This window comes from Lepidochelys kempii, chromosome 12 (assembly GCF_965140265.1).
Source record: "Lepidochelys kempii isolate rLepKem1 chromosome 12, rLepKem1.hap2, whole genome shotgun sequence".
In the NCBI taxonomy this organism is placed as follows: Eukaryota; Metazoa; Chordata; order Testudines; family Cheloniidae; genus Lepidochelys; species Lepidochelys kempii.
Window position 1 is genome coordinate 24,009,229 of NC_133267.1, and position 25,443 is coordinate 24,034,671.

At 39.9% G+C, this 25,443-nt stretch overlaps 1 protein-coding gene across 4 annotated transcripts in view; it reads right to left on the reverse strand.

Moving 5' to 3' along the window:
• Positions 1–25,443, reverse strand: part of PEPD (peptidase D) — a 221,485-nt gene that overhangs the window by 126,447 nt on the left and 69,595 nt on the right. For all 4 annotated transcript variants that reach the window (XM_073307882.1, XM_073307881.1, XM_073307880.1 and 1 more), the window contains one exon: positions 24,424–24,470. In XM_073307882.1, coding sequence (XP_073163983.1) covers positions 24,424–24,470 — 47 coding nt within the window. The remainder of the gene's footprint in view (positions 1–24,423; positions 24,471–25,443) is intronic.

A 25,443-nucleotide genomic window follows, 5' to 3' on the forward strand; every position in this document is an offset into this window, starting at 1 on the left:
AGTTAAATTTCAAGAGCAAGAAAATTCACTCTTAAGGTCATGATTCTTTAGACTTAAGCATGTGTATAACTTTGTAGCCACATGGGAGCCCAAATCTTTAAGTTACATTCTTAAACACTTTTTAGCAGATGAAAGTTACAATAGCATTTAAAAACTTTATATTATAAGAAGAATGAAGCAAGCATTTAGTTTATAAATTGTAAATATAAAAGGCCATACCCTGTCCTGTGTGTATGCCCTCTCTCATTGACTTTAATGTGGGTTGCATGTGCATAGTCAAGTGACAATTTAGCCCCAAATATTTTCTGTACAGTAACACATTCCTGGATTTTGTGTATTAACAGAGCTAGGTGAGCTAATTCAAATGTCATTCCAACAAACATATTACTTTAGATTGGATTAAGCCATTTGTCCACACCAGTTTAGCATGGGGCTGGCTGGAGCATGACTATTGTTGATCCGTATGCATTAAATGAGAGGGAAATTACTGACCCTTTCAGAAGTGTCACTTCCTTGAAGTGATTACTTAATTTCTAATTACTAATTTTTTTAAATTGTTTTTTTAAAAAGTTCCCGAGCACAGATCAACAACTGTTCTGACCGTTTCCCTCAGGGTTCAGCCTGGATTGAATTGATATGAAAATTATAAAACCCTTAAAAATGCGCACATATAAGACACACTTAACAGACTCTTCACTATAACAATATGAATCTATAGCCGCAGTGACCTAAAAAGTATGCTCTTGTTAGTAGTGTGCCTGTATGTATATTGTTCTCACAAAATCTGTGCTAACCATTCCTATAAACATATCACAACTACCTAAAATTGTCAAGGGTATTTTCCCTTAGGAAAAAAGTTTGATTCATGTACGTTTTCATGGTTATAAAATATTTCAAATTTTACTTCTCCCATGTACAGTATAATAGGCAACATAATTTGATTTAGACTTTGGGGATCTGAGATGTCTATTAGCTATGTAACAAACAGTGCATCAAATATTTCAAGCTTTATACTCCAAGTTTCAAATATTCCTGATACTGGGATAATGAATGGAGCGCAGGCATGTAAACATAAAAAAATTGTTGGTTGACTATTGCTAGCTTACATAAAAAGGAGCTGGAATAAAAAAACATTAAGTGCCAAGGGACATAAAATGCATAAAAAGGCTCCCAAAGGATCAGTGGCTTGCTAATATAGAGGTATTGTATAGCTCATGTATATACTGTATCTTTCATATTCTTTGTAATATGAACACAGTATTGCCATAGTATTTAAAGTTATTATGGTTCAAGTATAATGAATTATTGTACAATGTGAAAAAGCAAATATGACAGAAAAACTGCTTGAATGAATATATCTCACTTGAATTTGCAAATGCTAATTATGGAAGCTAAAATCTTATCCACAAATTAGAATCCACTGTTTTTTAAACCGCTTAGAAAAAAAGTCACCTCCACTTTTGTCAGTACCATCTCCCACACTGTACTGAAAACCAACTGAGATTGTGTACATGTTATTAAGGCAATTTGACCAAGTACTGTACACAGAGAGTAAGAATTAAACTTGTGACTTTTGAATCATTTTTTTCATTTTACAAACCATGGAAATAAAACATTTCTCCCTTTTTAATGCTAAGTAAAAGAAATATTTTTCCAGACAGTGGAAAATACAATTCTGTATTACAGATCTGAAAACTTTCAGTTCACATCATTAGACTCCTCAGTGAATCCAACCCCTATTAAGGCATCAAAAAGACTGGGCACGTGAAAGGATAGTAAACCCCCAAATCCCAAAACAATAGCATTGCCCCATTAGCTATAAAAATGACAAACTACATCACAGTCACAGTACACCCAAACTCTAGAACAGATTAGGTTTAAAACTTAGCAATGCATTGAAGTAGCTATTAGTCTTTCAACTCAAGTGTCAATGTCCCACAAATTAATGACCAAGCAGGCTCAACCAAAGACTACCTTGATAATTACAAAGTACATTTCTAAATCCAGATTCCAGTGCAATATTCCCCAGTAACTTTCTGAACTATACTGATTCACTTCAGAAAAAAAATAGCACTATATATGGTTCTGAAATATTGTGCCATTTTTCATACCTACTGCAGCATCCTAATCTTAAATGAAAGACATCTGTTACAGATGAAAGAAAAGAAGATCAGAGCAGGAATTCAAAATATGAAAGTTACATCACACATGTAACCTTTGCTATAAATACTTGCAACTATGCCAGTGTACACGTAATCTATAGTCAGGATGAAACTGAATATTCTCCAGGAGCTGGCATGAAATGCACCCTAATGTGTCAGCTTGAATCTAGGTAGGAATCAAAAGTTAGAGTATAAAATATAAACTATCATTCATTTTCAGTGCACATTTCTTGAATCAGAGAAGACAAGTAAGCAGACAGTAACAACTAATTGTATAGCCCTTTCTGTTCCCTTAGAGGTTTATTTCTTTTCTCTTCAAAGCATTATAGATGGATTGTGAAGCCATGCTGTAAATCAAAAGAAAGCCACTACTCGTTATCTAGTTAGAATTTCCTGGGTTCTTACTGTGAAGCTATTTCTCTGCTGTTTGATCTCTAAGCCACCAGCAATGTCCCCAAGCGCACTACCTATCATGGCAGCTGATATGCTTTTTTTTTTTCCAGTTCCCTTTTTCAGCAGCTAGATGAATTTCCACCTTCTCCCGGTCTTAAAAAGAACTGCCAAGATAAATAGTTCATAGACTCAAAATACTGGCCCATGTCGAAATAAAAGAATATGTAAAACCTGCTGTGAGTGACCTAGAGCTGAAGAAACTACAATGCATTGTCTACTGTTTATATGTCCACATGCACTGTTATGATGGCTTGGGTTGGATTTAAAGAATAAAGGAAGAATTGGCTTTACCTGTTTCGGAAAATAGAGACCAAACTACCACTGCCCTTTAAAAGTGACCTTCAAAGCAAGGGAAAATATAGACATTTGTCTGTGTTTCTTTAGGATATATGAAAGAAGGCTTGTTTTTTACCTCATATATTCAACATGACTAACAATTTAAGAAGCGGCAAGCTGAGTTTACACTAGTGGAGCTAAGGGGTCTATCAAGTCATATTAGTAAAAAACAAGCAGAGATTACAAACACAGACACACAGACACACTTACACTTCCAGGCTGTCTTTATATCAAAGAAGCAAAAAAGTAAAATAAAATGGAGAGAGAAATTCATGATAGAATGAACATAGTAAGCAGTTGGCAAAGTCATTTGATTGGCTGAAAGGAACATTTGCTGAGCACATGAACAAAGCTTGGATGGGTACACCTGGAAAGAGCAGAAACATTATGTTGTAGATAGCAGGTGGAGTAGAATGGAGGCAATAGACTTTGGAGTATTGATTAGAGAAATTAAGCTTATTTTTAGTATCAAAAATATGTTGTAGGAAGAAGAGGACAGCAAGAACCCAGCTTTTCAGATGCTGGCTGATTTGACTTGCTCTGTGCCACCACTGCCAAATGATATCAATACCTATATCTATATCACCAATGTTTGTAATTTTACAGTATTTTCAGTGTTCATGTTAGGAAAAAAACACCAGGTGCTCTGCAAGAAAAGGTTAATAGTACACTGCCCCTGCGCCAAGCGCCATCCCCGCAGCTCCCACTGGCTGCCCTCTGAACCCCTCCCACCCTCCTGCACCCCAGAGCCCCCTCCTGCACCCTGAACTCCTCATTTCTGGCACCACCCCTCCAGCCTGCACCCCAGCCGGAGCCCTCACACCCTCCCGCACTCCAACCCCCAATTTCATGAGCATTGATGGCCCGTCATACAATTTCCATACCCAGATGTGGCACTCGGGCCAAAAAGTTTGCCCACCCCTGCACTAGAACGTTTCATTTAGTGTATCATATGTTGAAAAATATCACATTTGCCACTGCCTTTGGAAGGATTATAACTAATCACTAATGCTCTAGAGAGGCACACTCATTGCTCTGAAAGTTACCACAGACAGAGAATCGAAACAGATATTTGCATGGGGTTGTGGCTGCACCATCTTTAATGAAGGATTCCAATTCCTTGTTAAAGATATTCTCAGTCTCCATCTGCTTTTGGGCCTGTGGCTGCTTAGATTTCAACAGGCAGTAGAAGTGCATTCTACTCCCCCTAGCCCCCAGACCCCGCACTTGCAGTTAGAGAGCCTGGGGCCTTTTCTTGATGATACAGACCTAGGCAAAATCCTCTGTGCCTTTGCCATCACCTGCTTGGGCTATTGGGCTATAATTGAAAACTGTCCTTGAAGCTTCAGGTAGTCAAGAGTGCAGCAGCTTAAGCAATTAGTAAAATGGGCCTGTGATAGAATATTACATCTATGCTGCACAAACTGCACTAGCTTCATAGTTCCAATCCACAGGTGATAATCAAAAGATTAGTTCTAATAATCTGTAAAGTTTTGGAATTTGCTTCATTTGCAGAGCACCTCTCTCCCTGTACACCAACTTGATGTGCATACTTTGGGGCTGAGGGTAGGGCCCCTTCAGTGGAGGGTCACTAGCTATAAAAGTTGAGCCCACCAGTAGTGCATTACAGCAAAAGCTTGCTGACTTTCACTGCACAATATAAAATATATTTGTACGTAAAAGCACTTGGTTGATGCTGGATTATGACTGGGTTACAGTTGGGGGCTGTTTGTTGTGAGCAGAGTCAAAACCAATATCTTTAAACTGAACACACAGCCCTACTTGTGCTCAACTTCCAATTTCAGACTATAACCATCAATGGTGCTCAGTCCTAAGCAAGTAGAAATCCTTACAGCAAACAGAGTGACTATTATAAATGCTAGGTCATCAAGTCACCTTTGTTCACCTCAACACCTCATGCTTTAATGTACTATCATATTAAATATGCCATGCACCCAGAAGCTATGGAAACATAAAATTAAAAAGATACCATATATATATATAAAAACACAAAGAAGCAGCTATAAGCGTGCTTCAATGTATTCCATTTTTATTCCACTTTTCCAATAGTTTATAAGATTCTCAAGCTTTCACCTTTTGGGCTGAAGTTTTCAGGTCAAATCTCCTCCCAACAGTGGTGTGGTTTGGTTTTGTTCTTTAAGTTTAGGCAAATACATTAAGGACTTTAAGTACAAACCATAAAAAAAAATACATCTTTTGTTCAACTGGAAGAAGGAAGATAGGGATCAATTATTTCTAGGAAGGGTATTTATTTTACAGGTAGCCAATCAGCATCAAAATAGATATGAAAAGAACTCTCCACAGGTAAAAATTAAAAAGCCCTTTTCATAAAGGCAGACAGGCCAGCTTCATTTGCTGCAGTTTATCTTTGTTCTTATTTGGAGAAGCTGTGAAAATTACAACAAAAGGCAAGATAATGGCCACAAACCAGGTAATACTGCACTTTGCTGCATAATTGAATCAAACCTATTAACATTTTCTTTTAAGAACCTGTCTAATTCTACTGAAATTCTACTATACAATGGGTAAGAGATACATATCCCTATATTCTCTAGCATGACCCCACCAGAGTAAAGATGCAGGCCAAAATAAAAACAATTGAAGAATTAGAATTATTTGTAGTTCTCCAGTAGAATAGCTCTCCACTTACTGTTTCCTGAGATCATTCTAGTATCATCAATATTATTTAGGTTTATAAAATACATCATAATCGCCAAGGGAGTTTATAAGAGGTTAAAATCCCCAACTGAAACAAACAAAAAAAATGAACACGAGTACAGTTAAGATCTTCCCACCAGAACTCCAGCTTCTTTACAAAAGCCTGAATAAATAGTTTGACTTTATAGCATGCCCTATAGGTAAGGCTAAGTTTTTGTCATGGATATTTTTAGTAAAAGTCATGGACAGGTCACGGGAAATAAACAAAAATTCATGGTAGCTGTGGGGAGTCCCTGTTGTGGCTGGGCAGATGCAAGGGGTCCGCTGGCTGCCCGCTGCAGCTGGGCAGCAACAGGGTCCACAGCCGCCCACCGTGGCTGGGCAGCTGCGGGGTTCCCAGCCAGGTTGGGGGCTGGGAGCTGCGAGGGCGGGGCTGGCTGGGAGCTCCAGCCCCAGGACTGAAAACGTTACGGAGATCAATGGAAGCCACAGATTCCATGACCTCCATGAAATAACCATAGCCTTACCTATAGGTTAAACTCAGGCTGTGTTGAACCAACAAAGAAAATGAATTTTCAAGTTGAGGGCTTCCCACTGAGAAAAGGCTGGTCAGATCCTGCCCTGGCCTCTGGCATGGCCATTCTGGATCACTCTGGTGTGCAAAGGAGCCATAAACATAACTTCACCAACCAGCTCAAGTTCTCCCTGGTATCCTAATTAAAATTAGCAGTATTCTGGGCTATATGCCAAAATGGCAAAATATGCACGATCAGTAGTCTAGAGACACGGAGATGAAGAGAAAGATGGAGGAGGATCATATATTCCCAGATTTCGTAATACCACAACACTGTATGGGCATAAACCAGATTGTCAGGAAATTTAAAGGCAATGATAAGAGCATGACTCTGTAGCAGGTGGATTGAGTCTTGTAGTGAAGAGAGCCACTTGCATTCCCTGTGATGAGAGTGGGGAGTGGGCCATGAGTCACCCATGAAGAACATGTGCTCCACATCTTGGATGAGAGATTATGCTGGTTGATTGTGAGTTTAAAAAAAAAAACACCATTCCCTCTAATGAGGGGATACACTATGCGTACCTTCTATCTCTCAAGTTTTATATATGGAGATCTCGTTGGAAATATCACTGTTTCATTTGCAGTGGGATTGGTGGCTCGCCATATCTTTTACTTATTCTATCCGGGTCAGAGACTATGGAGTAGTCTCTAAAGAAGATCTCAGAGACTACTTCTGGACTAGATTGCCATAATGTGCTTTACTTGAGGCTACCTTTGAAGCCTCATCAGAAGCTTTAGCTGGTGAAGAATCTGGTTCATCACTTCTTAAGTTTCATGAGCATGTAACATTTCATGGGTTTCATGAGCATGTAACATTTCTCAAGTAATCTCCACAGATATCCTGTACACATCCAGGTACAAATCAAAGGGTTGATTATCTCTGAGGTCCTAGTAGTATGTCTACACTGCACTGTAGACCCAGGTCTGTGGGACCTGGCCTAACAGGCTTGGTGTTTCCAAACCCGTGCTTGAGTGTCCACTCTACATTGTAAACCTGGGCTTACAATTGCTGGAACCAGGTCTCGCAGTTGCTAACAAATCCATACTGCACTGACCTTCTAACTCAGATCTGCAGCTTGAGCTGCAACCACACTACAAAATGACAGGGCTTGAACCTGAGTCTCAGAGGGACTCAGGCTCTCACCCACCCGTCTAGCAGAGTCCTAAAACCCAGGTCCGGAGTGCTAGCTTACCTGAATCAGACTGATTTGTGTGAGGACAGAATGGGGGTTTAGGCTCAAATCGAAGTCAGAGCCCAATCTTAGTGTGCAGTGTAGACGTATCTTCAATGTCATGGGACCCAGCTATATCTGAGATGGCCTTTTCTCTCATGCTTCACTGAAGTAATCATCATGGGTGGAATGCTCTTGTTGCCCATCCCCAGAGCTTAACTGCAAGAGTCAAGTGATATAGCAGTAATCCCTGCAGCTCATGCTTGTGTTCACTTTGCAAAAGCCCTTGAACACATAGTGCAAGTTTCATCAGACTTTTACTGTAATTAATGAACAAGGAGTTGCCTGTCACTGAGGGGGTGTGTGTGAAAGGGGGAAGGTAAGGAAAGGAGCAGTCTGATGTGTGTGTACACTAGCCATTTGAATTGATTTTAATTTTTGCATTGACACCTACATACTTTGGCTTTGGATGAATTTGGTTCAAGCAACTCATGGCCATCAGAGACAGAATACAGGCTCTTGAGAACAGAATGGCTGAGCCAGAGGAGCTAAAATAGACAAAAGTAGACAGATGAGACTTTCAGGGACACAGTAGAGAGGTCCCACCTCCTGTCTGATAGCTTCTGTACTGTTGAGGAAGTTGAATGTCTCAGAAGGAGACCATCACGCTGAAGAAAGGAAACTGATCTCATAGTTGGGACCCTCCTTCCAGATGATGTTATAATATCCTCTTGAACTGAAGACACCCCTCCAGGGAGGGAACTCCACTTATTAGGAAGAGACAGGTAATAGTAATGGGTGATTCAATTATTAGAAATATAGATAGCTGGGTTTATGATGACCATGAGAAAAGCATAGTAAATTGCTTGACGGGTGTGAAGGTCGCAGACCTCTTAAGACATCTAAATAGACTTATGTGAAGTGCGGGGGGAGGTCCCAGTAGTTACGGTACATGTAGGCACCAGTGAGAAAGGAAAAGGTAGGAGACAGGCCCTGCATGCCAAATTTAGGCCATTATGTAAGAGATTAAAGTCCAGGATCTCCATGGTAGAATTCTCTGAAATGCTTCCAGTTCCACTCGCAGGGCCAGTTTGACAGGCAGAACTGTAGGGTCTCAATATATAGATGAGACGATGGTAACTAGAAGAAGGATTTGGGTTTATGAGGAACTGAGGAATCTTTTGGGAAAGGAGGAGTCTATACAGGAAGGCTGGGCTCCACCTAAACCAAAACCGAATCAGATGGCTAGCCTGTAAAATTAAAAAGGGCATGGAGAAATTTTTAAACTAAGGGCTGGGGGAATGTTCCTTAGAGAAGCATTTATTAAAAGGGATACTCTATATCCTAATAAAGAGGAGAGGATAGAAGAACAGGTAGGAACTAAAGAGAAACAGTCAAATGAAAAAGAGCCCCATTGAATTATGTCATATGAAGACAGACAACTAATATAGACAAATTTTTTAGGTGCTTGTACACGTATGCTAGAAGTCTAAATACTAAGATGGGTGAACTTGAGTGCTTGGTATTAAATGAGGATATTGATAAACAGACATCACAGCAACTTGGTGAATAAGAATCAATGGGATGCAGTAATACCAGGATACAAAATATACAGGAATGACAGAGAAGGCCATGCAGGTGTGGGACTGGCACTAAATGTGAAAGAAAGCATACAAATACAATAAAAAAATCTTAAATGAAGCAAACTGTACCACAGAACCTCTATGGACAGAAATTCCACACTTGAACAACAATAGTACACGAATAGCAATATACCACCAACCACCTGACCAGGACGGTGACATTGACTGTGAAATCAGGGAGTTGAGAGAGGCTATAAAAACAGCAAACCCAATAATAATGGGGGATTTCAACTATCCCCACATTGACGGGGAACATGTCATTTCAGGATGGGATGCAGAGATAAAGTTTCTAGACCCCATTAATGATTGCCTCTTGGAGCAGTTGGATCCCACAAAGGGTGAGGCAATTCTTGATTTAGTCCTAAGTGGAGCATAGGATCTGACCCAAGAGGTGAGTATAGCTGAACCACTCAGTAATAGGAATCATAATGTAATTAAATACCAAAGAACAACCACAATAACATTTAACTTCAAAAAGGGGAACTACACAAAAAATGAGGAAGACACTTATAACGGAAATGAAAAGGAATAGTCAAAAGCGTGAAATGCCCACAAGTTGCATGGAAACTATTTAAAAACACCATAGTAGAGGCTCAAACTAAATGTATACCCCAAATCAATACAGAAAGAGGACTAAAAAATGCCACAATGCCTAAACAGAGTAAAAGAGGTGATTAGAGGCAAAAAGGCATCCTTTTAAAATTGGAAATCAAATCCCACTGAGGAAAATAGAAAGGAACAAACTCTGGAAAGTCAAGTGTAAAAATATAATTAGGCAGGCCAAAAAGAATTTGAAGATCAACTAGCAAAAGATGAAAACTAACAGCATAATTTTATTTAAGTATATCAGAGGCAGGAAGCCTGACAAACAATCAGTTGGGCCACTGGACGATTGAGGTGCGAAAGGAACCATTGGAGAGACGCTAAATGAATCCTTTGTAAAAGCCTTCAAAGCGGAGGATTAGAGGGAGATTCCCACACCTGAGCCATTCTTTTTACGTGACAAAGCTGAGGAACTGTCCCAAAGTGAAGTGTCAGAGGACTTTTTGGAACAAAAGACTGGCAGTGGATGTGTCATTACACAAAGTAAAACTATTACCCCATGTTTATTTTCCCCCCTACTGTTCCTCATACGTTCTTCTCAACTGCTGGAAATGGCCCATTTTGATTATCACTACAAAAGGTTTGTTTTTTTTTTCTCTCCTGCTGGTAATAGCTCACCTTAACTGATCACTTTAGTTACAGTGTGTATGATAACATCCATTGTTTCATGTTCTCTGTGTGTGTGTGTGTATATCTATCTATCTATATCTTCCTACTGTATTTTTCACTGCATGCATCCGATGAAGTGGGTTTTAGCCCACGAAAGCTTATGCTCAAATAAATTTGTTAGTCTCTAAGGTGCCACAAGTACTCCTGCTCTTTTTCCGTATATAGACTAACACGGCTGCTACTCTGAAACAGGACTAGATCGTATTCATCCAAGAGTTCTGAAGGAACAAATATGAAATTGCAGAACTATTAACTATGGTAGGTAGCCAATCACTTAAATCAGACTCTGTACCAGATGACTGGAGGATAGCTAATGTAATGCCGATTTTTTAAAAAGGCTCTAGAGGCAATCCTGGCATTTACAGGCCAATAAGCCTAACTTCAGTACTAGGCAAATTGGTTGAAACTATAGTAAAGAACAGAATTATTAGACACATATATGAACACAATATGTTGAGGAAAAGTCAACATGGCTTTTGTAAAGGGAAATCATGCCTCACCAATCTATTAGAATTCTTTGAGGGTGTCAACAAACATATGGACAAGGGTGCTCCAGTTGATGTAGTATACTTGGACTTTCAGAAAGCCTTTGACAAGGTCCCACACCAAAGGCTCTTAAGGAAAATAAGCAATCATGGGATAAGAGGGAAGGTCTTCTCATGGATCAGTAACTGTTAAAAGATAGGAAAAAATGGCAGGAATAAATGGTCAGTTTTCACAGTGGACAGAGATAAATAGCAGGGTCACCCAAGGATCTATACTGGGATCTTATTCAACATATTCATAAATTGTCTGGAAAAGGGGATGAACAGTGAGGTAGCAAAGTTGGCAGATGATACAGACTGCTAAGTTCAAAATCCAGCAGAGTGTTTGGGACACCTATGCCCTTTAAGGCCTTCCATAGTGCAACTTGGTCAACTGAATCAAATGCACCCTTAAGATCAAAATAGGCCACGTGCAGGGGCTTCTTGAACTTGCAATGTATCTCCGATAACAAGCGGAGGTCCAAAATGGCATTTAATATGGACCTGTTCCTCATAAAGCCTGACTCTTAAGAAGTGAGATCAAAATACCATCCTTCCAGGCAGTTGGCAAGGTTCCAGTTCTCCACACCAGGTGAAAGATGCCCAGAAGTGATTCTGCTACAGAGTCAATAGCACATTTTAGCAGCTCTTGAGAAATGCCATCAGTGCTGGCTGCACATCCATTTTTCAGTTTGCAGATGGTGTGCTTTACCTCACCCAACATTGGTGCATCAATACAAGTGTCATGCTATGGAAGGCATTAAAGGGCCTAGGTGTCCCAACCACTCTGCTGGACTTGATTAGCGAATTGCATAATGGAACCACTGCCCCTAAACATCTTGGGAATCAGATGTCAGCACCTTTTAAATCAGTATCTCATGTCAGGCAGAACTGTGTCTTGACCCCTGCACTCTTTTGTTGGGCAATGGATTTCATAATGCAGCATTCCGTCAGATCTATAGGCATTGACTGGTGATCTCTTACTCTCAGATCTTGACTATGCGGATGACATTGTTCTTCTAGTACACAGGTTTCACAAGGCAATCCAGCAAATGGAGTAGTCAGCGGCTAAGGTTCCATGTTTTGTGGTCAAAGGCAAAGCTTCAAAATCTAGGATCAGGTCCACCGGCGACCCCTATCTCTTTGAATAATGAAACTGTCAAAGCAATTTCCAGATGCTATTTGGGTTCTATACTCACTAGTTCGTCCAACTCTCACATGGAGGTTCTCCACTGGACTGGCATCACAGCGTCTGCCATGAGTCGTTTACAACAAAACAACACCATCTCAGCATAACAACCAAAGTTCAGGATCTATTCCAGCTGTATCCTCTCTGTACTGCTGTACAGTTGCAAAACATGCACACTATGCCACTCAGACTGTGCAAAGCTTGAGGCTTTCCACACAAAATGCCAACATTGTATATTGGGCATAAAGTGGAATGACTTCATTTGTAATGCAGATGTTTACGGTTGCACCAGGCTACAGACTACTGGGGCCATTGTCTGCAGACATCATCTGATGCTTTTCAGACACGTCACATGAATGCCACAACATATTCCGGTAAACTCCGTTCTCTGGATGGCTTGCAACATACAGGAAAAAAATTCCACCAACCAAAGGGTGGAGGCGGCCCAGAGGCTGACCCCCTAATACATGAGTGCATCAGACTCTTGGCCCGTCAAGCCCTTGTGGCCACACAGGAACAGACCAAATGGTGAACGAACGCTATGGCCAACCATTTGGCTAAGGACTGAAGAAAAGTTAAGTCCAAAGCTGACTGTGAAGAATTACAAAAGGGATCTCACAAAACTGGGTGAGTGAACAACAAAATGGCAGATGAAATTCAATGTTGAGAAGCGCAAAGTAATGCACATTGGAAAACATAATCCCAATTATACATACAAAATGATGGGGTCTAAGTTAGCTGTTACTGCTCAAGAAAGAGATCTTGGATAACTCTCTGAAAACTTCTGCTCAATGTGCAGTGGAAGTCAAAAAAGAAAAAGGAATGTTGGGAACTATTAGGAAAGGGATAGAAAATACAACAGAAAATATCATCATGCCACTGTGACGCTGGCAGACCAGGTGTCAGAGACCTCAGACCAATTCACTGGTGTATTAGTACAGATCAAATTGATAACGTATAAGGATGTATTTGGTGTTTAAACTTCATGAAAGCTAATGGGCTGTTACTTGCATTGTTTTCACTTATCTATATACCGTTATAATGGAGTAGCAGCAAAAATTTACACTGTGTATACCCCTGTAATTAAATAACCCATAAAATTTGAAAGAATGCAAATGAAGAACTTTAACAGAAAAGTGCAATTTCAAAGCAAATGGTCATTTTGTGTGATGATCGGAGGTAAAAAGACTAAAAATGCATTCCTCACTCTCTGCCAAAGGAAAAGCCCACCGGGGTAGTGACACTGTCAGCTTGTTTACTGTGAGAAGAAGCTATAAGTATGGATTCAAGGAAAGATTCTGGATCTCTGAACTGTTTGGACACTTACAGTGAAGTGTACCAGATGCAAAGAGAATATTTCCAGAGACAATCTGGGTACCCTGAAAATACTTTTGGGAAACTGGCAGTTTATTACATCACTGCCACCATTTGAAATTACAAACTGTGACTCACCAGTTCATATATTTTACCTGCTTTAACTTCTCAATAACTCATTTCCTTTTCTTAGCCAATTCTACAGTAAACTAACTACAGGCTTATTAGCTACCAGAGTTGTCTTAGGTGAAGATCAAGAACAGCAGTTCTCAAACTGTGGGTCGTGACCCCCAAAGTGGGACACAATTCTTTGATGGGGTCGCCAGAGCAGAAAGCCCCAGCTGGGAGCTCTGCGACCAGCAGGGGGTTGAAGCCTCCTGCCCTGAGTGGGACGGCAGGTAGGGGGTCACAATTTTTTTTTAAAGTCCAAATGGGATAGCCAGCACAAAAAGTTTGAGAACTAGAGTACCAGTTGATCTGGGATAAATGACTGGTCCCTTAGAACTGGGAGCAACCTGCTGTGATGTGATTTTTGCTTTTAGTGATGTTTTATCACGAAGTCCAGTTTGTCTGGGTGGCAAGATAGTCTGGAGAGTCTAAAGGGACTGTCTGTGGTAAGACTGGTATAGCAATCCAGGAGTTCACATTTGTCAATGGCTTAGTGAAATCTAATTAATTATAGAACACACCATCAGTTTGGGGTGTCTGCCCTGTTTTCTGACAATCTGCCCTGAGGTAGGCACTCACAGTCAAGAGCCACTCGACAGTGTGACAGCCGCTATATAAATCCATGGTGCACCCACACCTTCAATACTCTGTGCAGTTCTGGTCAGCCCATCTCAAAAAAGATATTAGAATTGGAAAAAGCTCAGAGAAGGGCAACAAAACTGATTAGGGGTACTGAACAGCTTCCATATGAGGACAGATTAAAAAGATTGGGACTGTTCACCTTAGAAAGGAGACAACTAAGGGTGGGGGAAATATGACAGAGGTCTACAAAATCCATGAATGGTGCGGAGTAAGTAAGTGTTATTTATCCTTTCACATAATACAAGAAGCAGGGGTCTCCCAATGAAATTAATGAGCAGAAGGTTTAAAACAAACATAAGGAAATACTTCGCACAACACACAGTCAACCTGTGGAACTCATTGCAAGGGCACGTTGTGAAATCCAGAAGCATAATGGGGTTTAAAAAAGAATCCAATAAGTTGATGGAGGATAGGTCCAACAATGGTTATTAACCAACATAGTCAGGGATGCAACCCCATGCTTGGAGTGTCCCTAAATCTTTGGCTGCCATAAGCTGATACTGAATGATAGGAGATGGATCACTGTTCTCTTCGTTACCTCTGAAGCATCTGGCACCAGTCACTGTTGGAAGACAGGATACTTGGCTAGATTGGTCTGACCCAGTATGAGCATTCTTACGATAGATTCATCCTAAAAATCTAGATAAATGAAGTAGTTCCCCCTCAATCTCTTCCTAAAAAGGATGTAGGCTTGTTAGAGGCGGGTATCAGGCCAATGGAATCCCCACTCCACCCTCTTCCTCCCTTCTAGACTGATAGTTGTAGATGTAGATTCCCCCCCCCCCTTTTTTTTTTTTTAAATCCAAAACAGTTCACTCATTCCTACTGGGTATCAAATGCTAGCGTGTGTTCCTAGGCAACACTGTGCTCACTCCACTTTCTCCCCATCTGTCACTGGAAGACAAGGAAATTTATTTCTCAATGCACAATGCACCAAATGAGTGAGTGCTTCCAACTTGGGTTTCCCAGATGTGTATGATGTATTTGCTGCCAGATCCAGCCTTCTATTTTGTTTTCAAAACAAGATATAAAATATAGATTAAAAATTTTACTTTTGAGTTGTTGATAAAAGACAGATTTAAAAAACAAGCTTAAATCAGAAATATCTTATAGATGCAAAGACTAAACACTGATCTTCTTACCAGCAGATATGGAAACATTCTTTTAGAATTACTGGGGTTAAACTTTTTCCTGACATTTATAATATTCAGTGCTGAAAAAAACTCACTGTAAAGAATAATTGCTCCCACAGGGACCAATCCATGGGTCATAGTTTTATGCACTTGACTGCAACAGAGCCTCGAATGAGATTTTCTATAACACAGGGACTTAAGCTTGCAGCAGAATCACGTTTGCCCTAGCTCCAGAAGCTGAGCTAAAGTACCACTTCTGCAGCGTAATTATCTAACAGATGTTCCAAAGAACCATAGGGAAATTTCATTATTCAGAAGAATAAATAGGGTAAAAACAAATGGTTTTTAATTTAGCCAATTTTGATATTCCAGATGTATTTTCATTTTTTCTATGCAAGTTTCAAACCATGGGAGGGCGGATTTGCCTCTAAGAAATAATTAAATTACTTAAACTTTCATCTTTAGTTATGCTTCCTAGCAAATACACAGCCACCCCCACAACACATAGTACAAACGAGTGCTATTCAGTGACCCAAAATGCCAACATAATCACCACTGGCTGTACAGAGAAATAGCTATGGTTCAGAATCTTTATTTCAGTTTCAAGTTGAATATTTGAGGTTCTGAGTGTTGTACACAATACACTATAAGAAAGCCCTTACTGTACTTCTGAGTTAGTACTAGTAGTTTAGACTTCCAAATGAGAGTTTAATTTACCCCTTGATGCTCTTTTTGAATACTTTAATTATTCTTAAGAAAGAGCTTAGTGTTCTTTCATATTGGAGATGTGAAACTATTCCCCTGTGGGTAATAAAGACCATTACACTGAGTAGGTGCTCACAATATGTGAACAAACAATTTAACTCTCACTGTAGTAAAAATAATCAAAATTATTCTGGGGAGAGGGCCTGAAGAAATAAGATTTCCTGTACATGTTTTACAGACATCATCAGCGCTGTGATTAATTGAGAAATACTATTGTGGCATAATGGCTTTGATTCCATAGACCATCACATTTCACGTGTTTTTTTTTCCATGTCAGAGTAACAAAATTTATTGTGTGCATGGGGGCATGGTGGCAAGTGGGGAGCAGAACCTCATTTTCTTTGCACTTTTCTAGAATGTTTTTGATATTACGAAGGTCAGTGTGTGACAAGTTGTTATTAATGACAATCTTAATATTCTACACATTCCACTCTGAAGTTGTCAGGACTTCCATTGACAGAGCACAATTATGTACCAGCTCTGGTCACAGAAAGAAGAGGAACAAATACAAAACATTGATCTCTCCAGTTACACAGCAATTAAAGTACATTTTAAAACTTAGTTCATAATGCCAATAAAGCCTCACATATGGTAGCATCTTTATTTTTGACTTGTCTGAGCAGGCATGAAGAAAACCCACAGCAAATGAATAATTAGCTGAGCCTGCTGTCTTTTACAATGAGTTCCATTTCATATATCTGCAATCTTAGCTTGTCATTAGTAATGCTAATTAGCTCAATATGTCATCCTGATGCTAGATTCAATAAAAATTGAGGACATCACTAATGTGAAAAGAAAACTGCTGCTTCTTCTACTACTGTAGACATGTTTGAGTCTACATGTATTCAAAGAAAGAGCTACAGGTTTATATCGCTGGTCATTTTCAATCAGACTGAAAACCTAGATAAAAATCAAGGCTCTGTACCTTTTGGCCTCTAGAAAGGTAAGCAACAGAAAAATAATAATGAAATACTGTAAGTGCCAAAAAGTTATAATAGAAGAGTGTCAGACAGTACAATGACATAACTTTAAACTTGGATCTAACACATTAGATATTAGGAAAACCTTTTTAATTACAGTAAAAGCTGTTTTATCCGGCACTTCACCAACCAAAAAGCTCTATAAACCGGCATTTCTGATCTTCATTAAATTCCAGTTTATAGTCTGGTTAGTGTGGGGCTGATGGAGGGTTGAGGCATGGGAGCGGTTTCAGGATGCCGGATCCAGAGGACGACCTGTCCCTTCTGCTCCTAGGCAGAGGTGTGGCAGGCGGCTCTGAGCACTGCCTTCGCCCTGCCCGGAGTGGTGCCTCCACACTCTCATTGGCTGCGGTTCCCAGCACCAAACCAAGAATGTCTATATCACAACCTTCTACAAAAAAAGTTGCACAGTACTCAGTATTAAGTTCAATTTGTAGTAAATCTTTCTATTACAGTTATACATAGCAACGCAGTCATGAACAAAGACTCCATTGCGCTAGGTGCTGTACAAACAAAAGATGGTCCCTGCCCCAAAGAGTTTATAATCTAATCTAACATAGTGAAAAGTTAAATCCATGGTGTTAAAACTCTAGAAGAGCTCCCCATGGTGGACAGTTACTGCAGGATCCCACAAGCTGTCTGTCTCTCTCTGGCTCTAGGCCTCTAGACACACTCTGGATGCAGATCCTGTATCTGACACCTCTCAGCTGTGAAGAACCTGAAGTCCAATTGCCTAGGTCCTGAAACTAGTGCTTGTTCTTATAAACCTCTCCAATAGTTAATACATGCTCCCAGAGTTCCACTGAAGCTGTGTATCCTCTGCTTTACTGTTTGTCTCTTTGGGACTAAGGCAGTGAAAGCAAGCACCACAGAGATTCTACAAAGTAATTTGTAAACACACACACACACTTTACTCTTAGACAGCACAACATATACACCTATGAAAAACAAGTCCTTCACACAAATCCCAGCCTCAGTTTCCTCATCAATCAAAGAGCCCTTTGGGATTTGGTTAGTGTCTTTTTTGGAAGGTCCAGGATTCCTCCTCTCCTTTTATTACTACACAGCCTTGTCTGCTTCTGGGCCTGCTTTGCAGAGCTGAATCTTCTGGGTGTCATCTGGTACTGACATTTGAATAGTGAATCCTTCAGGTTAACAACTCTGGGTTGATTTGTAAGGTGCAAGAATTTTTCCTGATACCTCACTTGAGGTTTCAGCACAAGTTGAAGGGTAAAAGGCATAAACGTATGGACAGTATAGTCTTATAATTAAAATGGCATTCACAAAACAAAATGGAGTTTGCAGATTGGCCCAGATGCATGCAGATATGTACTAAACCATCCCACATAGTATATGACAGAATTCTGTAGCATTATGGACACAAGATAAAACAAGAAAAAATTTAAAGAACAACATTTACTCCCCTCCATACACATATTTCAGGCTATCTTTATACATCCCACAAGAGAAAAAACAGGGGGTGGGAGGGTACATGCACAATCTTTAAAAATTATACAACAGGACACCTACAGTTTTCAACAGTTTTAGGGACCAAAATGCCTCCATGCCACTTCCACAGTACTAACAACTCCTAACTGTAAGATACATTGTACCACTGACAGTCATGGAACAATGTAACATCTGTTCCTGTATCAGAAGCTATTATCAGCTGAATTTACCTGTTCCTCCATCTTCTAGAAATTTTGGGGTTTTTTGTGCTACTTCTGTTGTAAGTAAATGGAATGAAGTCATTTTTATTTACTAAGCATGTATATAAAACACGTTGGGGAATTACTAGACTACCCAAAATGAAATTCAAAGTTTGTAAATTGAGCTTAGCATGAAAAATTAAATACAAAAAGTTTAGCGATCAATTGCTGTAGTGAGCAATACGATTTCCCCGGAACATTTAAAGAACAAAAGCAAATAAAAGATGGAAAGTAGAAAATCCAGAATCCCTGTTTGGCAAAATGGAAATACCCAAAGGAAACTAAAATGGGTCTTGCTATTTTCCCTTTTCTAGAGAAATAGCATTTCAATTTGTTCCAGTGAAGCAGAAGAGAGAGATAAATAAAAGATGAGAGCTGTAATCCGTGAAAGTGCTTGCAGTTCTTCACAGATAGGGGAAATTTAACATTGACAGATATGACAGCAACTCATCTCATAGTTTAAACTCTGACTTGGAAATCAGGGACAACACTGAAAAGAATATAGGATAAAGAACTCAAATCCGTTTGTCAAGCTGTGAAGTGGAGTAGGGAGCAGAAATATACTGTAAATACTGCAAGCCAGGAAAGAAAAATCTCTCTAGTAATCTTCTCAGTATTTTATTCTTAATGTCACTGCCATGAGACAGTGGGTTTTAATTATCTTTACTTTTAAGCTTATTTCTTATTATTTTTTATTATAGTAGCACTTAGAGGCCCCAAATGAGACCGGAGCCCCATTGTGCTAGGCACTGTACAAGCATTTAGAGCAGAGGTTCTCAAACTGTGGTCTGTGGACCACCAGTGGTCCGTGAGCTCCATTCAGGTGGTCCGCGGATAGTTCGGATATGAGAGAATGAAGGACCACCCACCTAATTAGTGGAGCTGCACAGGCCTGGCTCCACTAATTAGGTGCCTGGACCCTGGAGAAGACGCACATGTACGGTGAGGTGGTGGCCTTGGGGGGAATAGGGGGTAAGTGGGAGGGGACAGTGGGGTGAGAAGAGGGGGTGGGGGGAATTTGGAACTTGCAGGGCTACAGGGGCCAGAGAAAGAGGTGACTTTCCCCAGCTCCAGGGCTGCAGCTGCCTGGGAGAGACGGCCCTCCTTCCCAGCCTCAGCTCTGTGGCTGCTGTAGTGGGGGAGAGAGGGAGAAACCCCACACATTCCCAGCCCAGATTGGCGGCTGCCGCAGTGGAGGAGACCCCCCTGCTTCCCAGCCCCAGCTAGGGGGCTGCCGTGGTGGGGGAGAGAGGGCACGTCCATCGCATTAGAAAGCTAAGACTACTAATATTAAAATATGAGTTGTGTGCTTTTATTTGTAGAACCAAAAAATGTTTATTATTATTAAGGTTTTTTTATATAGCACTTTTATCCAAAGTGCTTTACAATGGTTAGCTAAGGGTACAAACAATGTTTGGAAAGATTATTAAGTCGTCCACCAAGACCCTAAGCAATTTTCAAATGATCTGCGGAAAAAAAAGTTTGAGAACCACTGATTTAGAGACAGGCCCTGACCCCAAAAGAGTTCAAAGTCTAAGTAGACAAGGCAGACAAAATATGCAGGAGGGAAAATAGAGGAAGAGAGAGAGACAGATGGATGAAATGACTCATCCAAGTTTACACACCAGAACAGTAGCAGAACTGGTACTAGAATCCACTGGCACCAGCAGCCACATCACACGTTATGCGAGGTACACATCATTCATAGAGGTGATGAGGAGCAGCTCTGGCCCCCCCATCAGGTTTGGCTCTGCCGACCCTCTGTCATGACAGAGGGGCCACAAAGCCAAAGCACCAGGCAGTGGGGTGGCCAGCGCTGCTCCTCCTATCAGCTGTCTTGCGGCCAGCTCCTACACCAGGGCTCTGCCCAGCCTTGCCCCACTTCCAGCCTGTGTCCTCTCTCAGGGATTGGGAGTGAGACTGCACCTGAGCAGGCAGATGCTGAGTGTGGTGGAGAATCCGCAGGCACAACACCAGGATCAGCGACCACAACAGGTATGGCTGCACAGTGACTGGTGGTGTGTACCATGGGAAAAATTTCTAAGGGAGGAGTGGGGGGCCTGATAAAACTGAAGCTTCCAGAGTGCGAGTCCAGTGCTTTATCCATTGGACAAAGCTGTCTCTTGAAAGGTTTGGCAGCCTTTTCTTATTATGCTGATTCTGGAAGGGAATGTGCAATACAATTCAGGGTCTACTCATCCTTGAATATATCCACATCCAATAACTTCCACGGAAGACTCATGGTGATGGCAGCTCCCTGCTAAAAGGTGAATGACCCTCATATAAAGCATATGACAGTACTCAGCTCTTGTGCCACTAAGGGTATAATTTGAATTAACAGTGGTAGATCAAAATGGTAGGATCAATCAAATTTCTTTCATTCCTCACAATTCGCCTCCCTGTATTTCATTGGGAACTGTGCCCACACACATTTCAGGACAGGATTAGGACCCTAGAGTACAATCTAGCCCAAAGCTGTCTGCACAAGAGCTTTGCAATCCTCCTGGTCTCCACAGCTACAAAGGATTCAGAGGTGGCTACATAAACTGGTATCCAACTATCCAAGTCCTACCTTCAGTTTATGTCTTTAATTAATTAGACATAATTAATCTGTCCTGGACATAATCTGTCCTGTTATCAGGAGCAACGTTGAGTACACTATAATTTAATGTGCACAGAAGGGTATTTGCTAGGGACTTTACAGATATAGACCCGGATAGGTCCTTGGTCTGAGGAGCTTACAAGCAAAATGGACAATATGCAGAAAGGAAAAGGGGGAAAAAATCAATACACAAAACAGCTAATAGGATTGCGCTTATGATAAAGTAGACTGGTTCTTCTCTACATGCTTCCTCTATTACAGCAATGCATTTTTGTTTTTGTTTTGTTTTTGTTTTATGATCAAATCAAACTGACAGAATATAAAGTAAAAAGAAAGTTATCAAATTGTCCTTCTGTTCCCATAAGAAATAGAAACTATAAGAGGGACAAAGTTTAATATTTACAAAGTCAAATTATGAACCAAACAAAAACAACAGATGAAAAGCAGTAACCTGGAGGCTAGTGAACATGGATGGGTGCATAGGAAAGGTCAGATACTGGCATAATTTCAAAGGGTGATAAAATAGATAATCGTAGCTTCCTAATTAGCACTTTCAGCTGAAATAGTTTTATAGATACAGTACATTAATGTAGGACAGCTTGACTGAACTGCTGGGCTTTTATTACTTCCTCACGTCTCCTCCCATGCTAAACAGATCTCTGGTAACCTTTTGTTGTAGTTCAACATAATGTATTAGCTGTACTACAACTTGATCGTAAAGAGCTTTTTCAATTAAAATACCAGATAATCACAATTATTAATTAACAATGTCAGAGCAAATCCAAAGCATGATCTACAGAAACAGTTTTATGTTCAACTGAGCATGCTTTGAATCACTATTTGTAGATAAGTGGCATGACTGTCTCTCTAAAGTTAACTGATCAGTTATTAAACTTAAAGAACAACAAGTTAAAAAAAGGGGGGTTGACTGTGCCTGAAGTTAAATATGCTGATATTTTGATATACCTCTGTACTAATGTGTTACTGGTTTAACATCATTCACTAAGCCTTAATCATACAGAATATTTTCAGCATATTTATGAAGTTAGCTTTCCACCCTTGTAATAAAAAAGGATGATTATCTAGAGAGTTTACCATGATTTACTATACTTCCTTCCAATTAATTCTCAGAGAATGATCCAAAAATCACAGAAATGGAAATATACTCTCTTTATATTGCTTATTATATAAGAAGTTTTCTAGAGTATTATAAAACTTTCTGCTATCCCCTACATCTCAGAGGGAGGGATATTTGATCAAAATACCAAGGGAAAGACAACCCCTCAGGACCTGAAAGGAGGGGAAAAGAGCTAGCATGGCTACCCCATTCCTCCTGCCAGAAGGCAGGTGTAGATCATATGTGTTCACACAGATACACACACAGTAAAGCAATATGAAAAAAGTGTTTTATAAAGCAGTTTGCCAAGACATATATATGTAAGGGTCAGAGTCTGTTTTCAAACATCTTCACACAAAACCTACAGCCATTGATCGGATTTGTGCACATGTACACAAAGGTGGAATTTGGCAAAAATAGTTCAGAAAGCCATCAGAGTGATAACTAAATTCCTTGGATGCGGGTGTGGGAGAGTGAAAAATAACTTCTTCAAGCAGACAAACTTCTTTATTCTCTTAAAGAAAGTTTGATCTGCTTTGATGATAATTCTGATAACTTACACAGCAATAAGAAAAGGAGGACTTGTGGCACCTTAGAGACTAACCAATTTATTAGAGCATAAGCTTTCGTGAGCTACAGCTCACTTCCTCAGATGCATATCGTGGATATGTTTCCATGATATGCATCTGAGGAAGTGAGCTGTAGCTCACGAAAGCTTATGCTCTAATAAATTGGTTAGTCTCTAAGGTGCCACAAGTCCTCCTTTTCTTTTTGCGAATACAGACTAACACGGCTGCTACTCTGAAACCTTACATAGCAATGAATCTGTGCTACTATCTAAGGTATATATTTCTGATAGATTAAGTTGCAGGGTGCAAGCTGCTTGTTGCTGAATAACAGAAAATCCTTATTTTGACCTGCAGTTGACTTCTGTAGTATAGAAAAATACAAGTCATTCTGGAATCTGCAGACAACTGTCAAGAAAGACAGATGTCTGAAAAATATCTCACAATTTGTAAGCACTTTGAAGATGGAAAGCACTGTGTAAATATTATTGCTACAATGGACATTTTTATAAAGCAATTTTGAGGACAGTTACATTGCTGATGAGTAATGGATGAAACTTGTGATAAAGAAGTTGAAAATTTATCACCTTCATATCTAGACATGCCACTAGTCTGTTCAATTAACAGAAGTCAATCCCTTGTTTAAATGGCTGTCCAGTACTCTAAATCTGGTACCATCCTAAAATGCTCCCATTTCAAATTCACCTTTTCTTTCGGTGGTTTGGTAAACACTGTTGCCTTCTAGCTTCAGATTTCATTTGTTGCATTATTCCTAGTATACTGTATGACAAGCTTCATTATGGTTTCAGGCAAGGTCAAAAGACAGAAATAATGTACCACATAGTGCATGTTATTAGTGAATACATAGGTACATGCACAATACTCCAAATGATTTGTCTCAAGAAATGTGATAATACCCACTAGCTAATGTGAGAGTAAGAGGATGAGCCCCTCATCCTTCCATCACAGGTCAAGCATACCTGTGCTTACCATAGGGTAAGCAGGGCTGCCTCTAATTGTAGCTGAAATGTAACTGAGCACCTCGGAACATTTTATGAGCGCCTCAAATACTCATATGTAGCCCTGTAAGCATAACAGGCATAATGGCAATGTTTACCCCTAAAACTTTTATTGGATACATTCAAGCAATAATACGGCTATTTTGTAAAGTTTCTGTAAATTACAGAAAGTCTAAGAACAGAATTATTCTGCACTAAATCATATCCAAAGATAATCAACCACCATCAAAGACATGGCTGAAACTGATCAAATGCTTCTGGTAAATAATAAAAATAATGCTTCAGACACAATCTTGAAACAGCAATGAGCTCTCAATCTCCCTTCAGTCAACAATATTGCTTTTCCTGTTAACATAAATACTTTTTTCTATTTTTATCAAAAATGCAGAAAGAGGAGCTCTTACCTCTCCATCTCATATTCTTTCATACCCACTTTTACTGCCTTCATTACCTATGGAATACATATTAACATGGGACATTCTTAGTAAGAAGGTATATTAAGATAATATCACTTATGACTGATTTTCAGAGAACCTATATTTTAAAAATATATTATATACATCATTTACCTATACATCTATATTAAAAATATAATTAGAAATATATGAAAAATCAGGTTAGAAATCAAACTCTATTATTATTTTAATAGTTATGAATAGTTTCAATTTCATGCAATAAAATAAGCTCAGTAGTTTTAAGTGTACCTGAATAAAGTGACATGGATAATCAAAATACTACCAAGTCAAAACTTAATTCTGAAAGCTCTGTTGGATTTGGGTTCACTTTTGTAAAACACAGAAGGAAGTGAAATATGGAACAGCTTTAAAAATAATTTAATTACAATACTATAATCACTGAAAAAAGTAACTGAAGTTGACATGTGGTTTTTCTCCCCACAAGAGATTCCATATCTGGATTTTGTTATCTGAAACGAAGATGTTCATTGAGATATTTTATTTTAGCAGTTTTCTTTCATTGACCGTTGCCTTTATTATGAAGGTTTTAGGCAGCTAGCTGCTAGAGATAAAAATCTCAGAAAGGACAGAATTGTTAAAAGGAGGATGATAATCAGGTGATTGAATCAAGTGATCACCTGCTGAGAATTAAAAATAAGTGCTCTTAGCTCAAAGAGGGATCCTAGAGTGAGGAGAAAGGACGCTCTGCTGTGGCCAGCCAGGATATTAGTGGTCTAGGGCAGTGGTTCTTAACCAGGGGTCCACAGCCCCCTAGGGGGCCACAAGCAGGTTTCAGGGGGTCCACCAAGCAAGGACAGTGTTAGACTCACTGGGTCCCAGGGCAGAAAGCTGAAACCCTGCTGTGCAGGGCTGAAGCCCAGGGCCCTGAACCCTGCCACCTGGGATTGAAGCCGAAGTCTGAGCAACTTAGATTTGCGGGGTCCCCTGTGGTCTGGGGCCCCAGGCAAT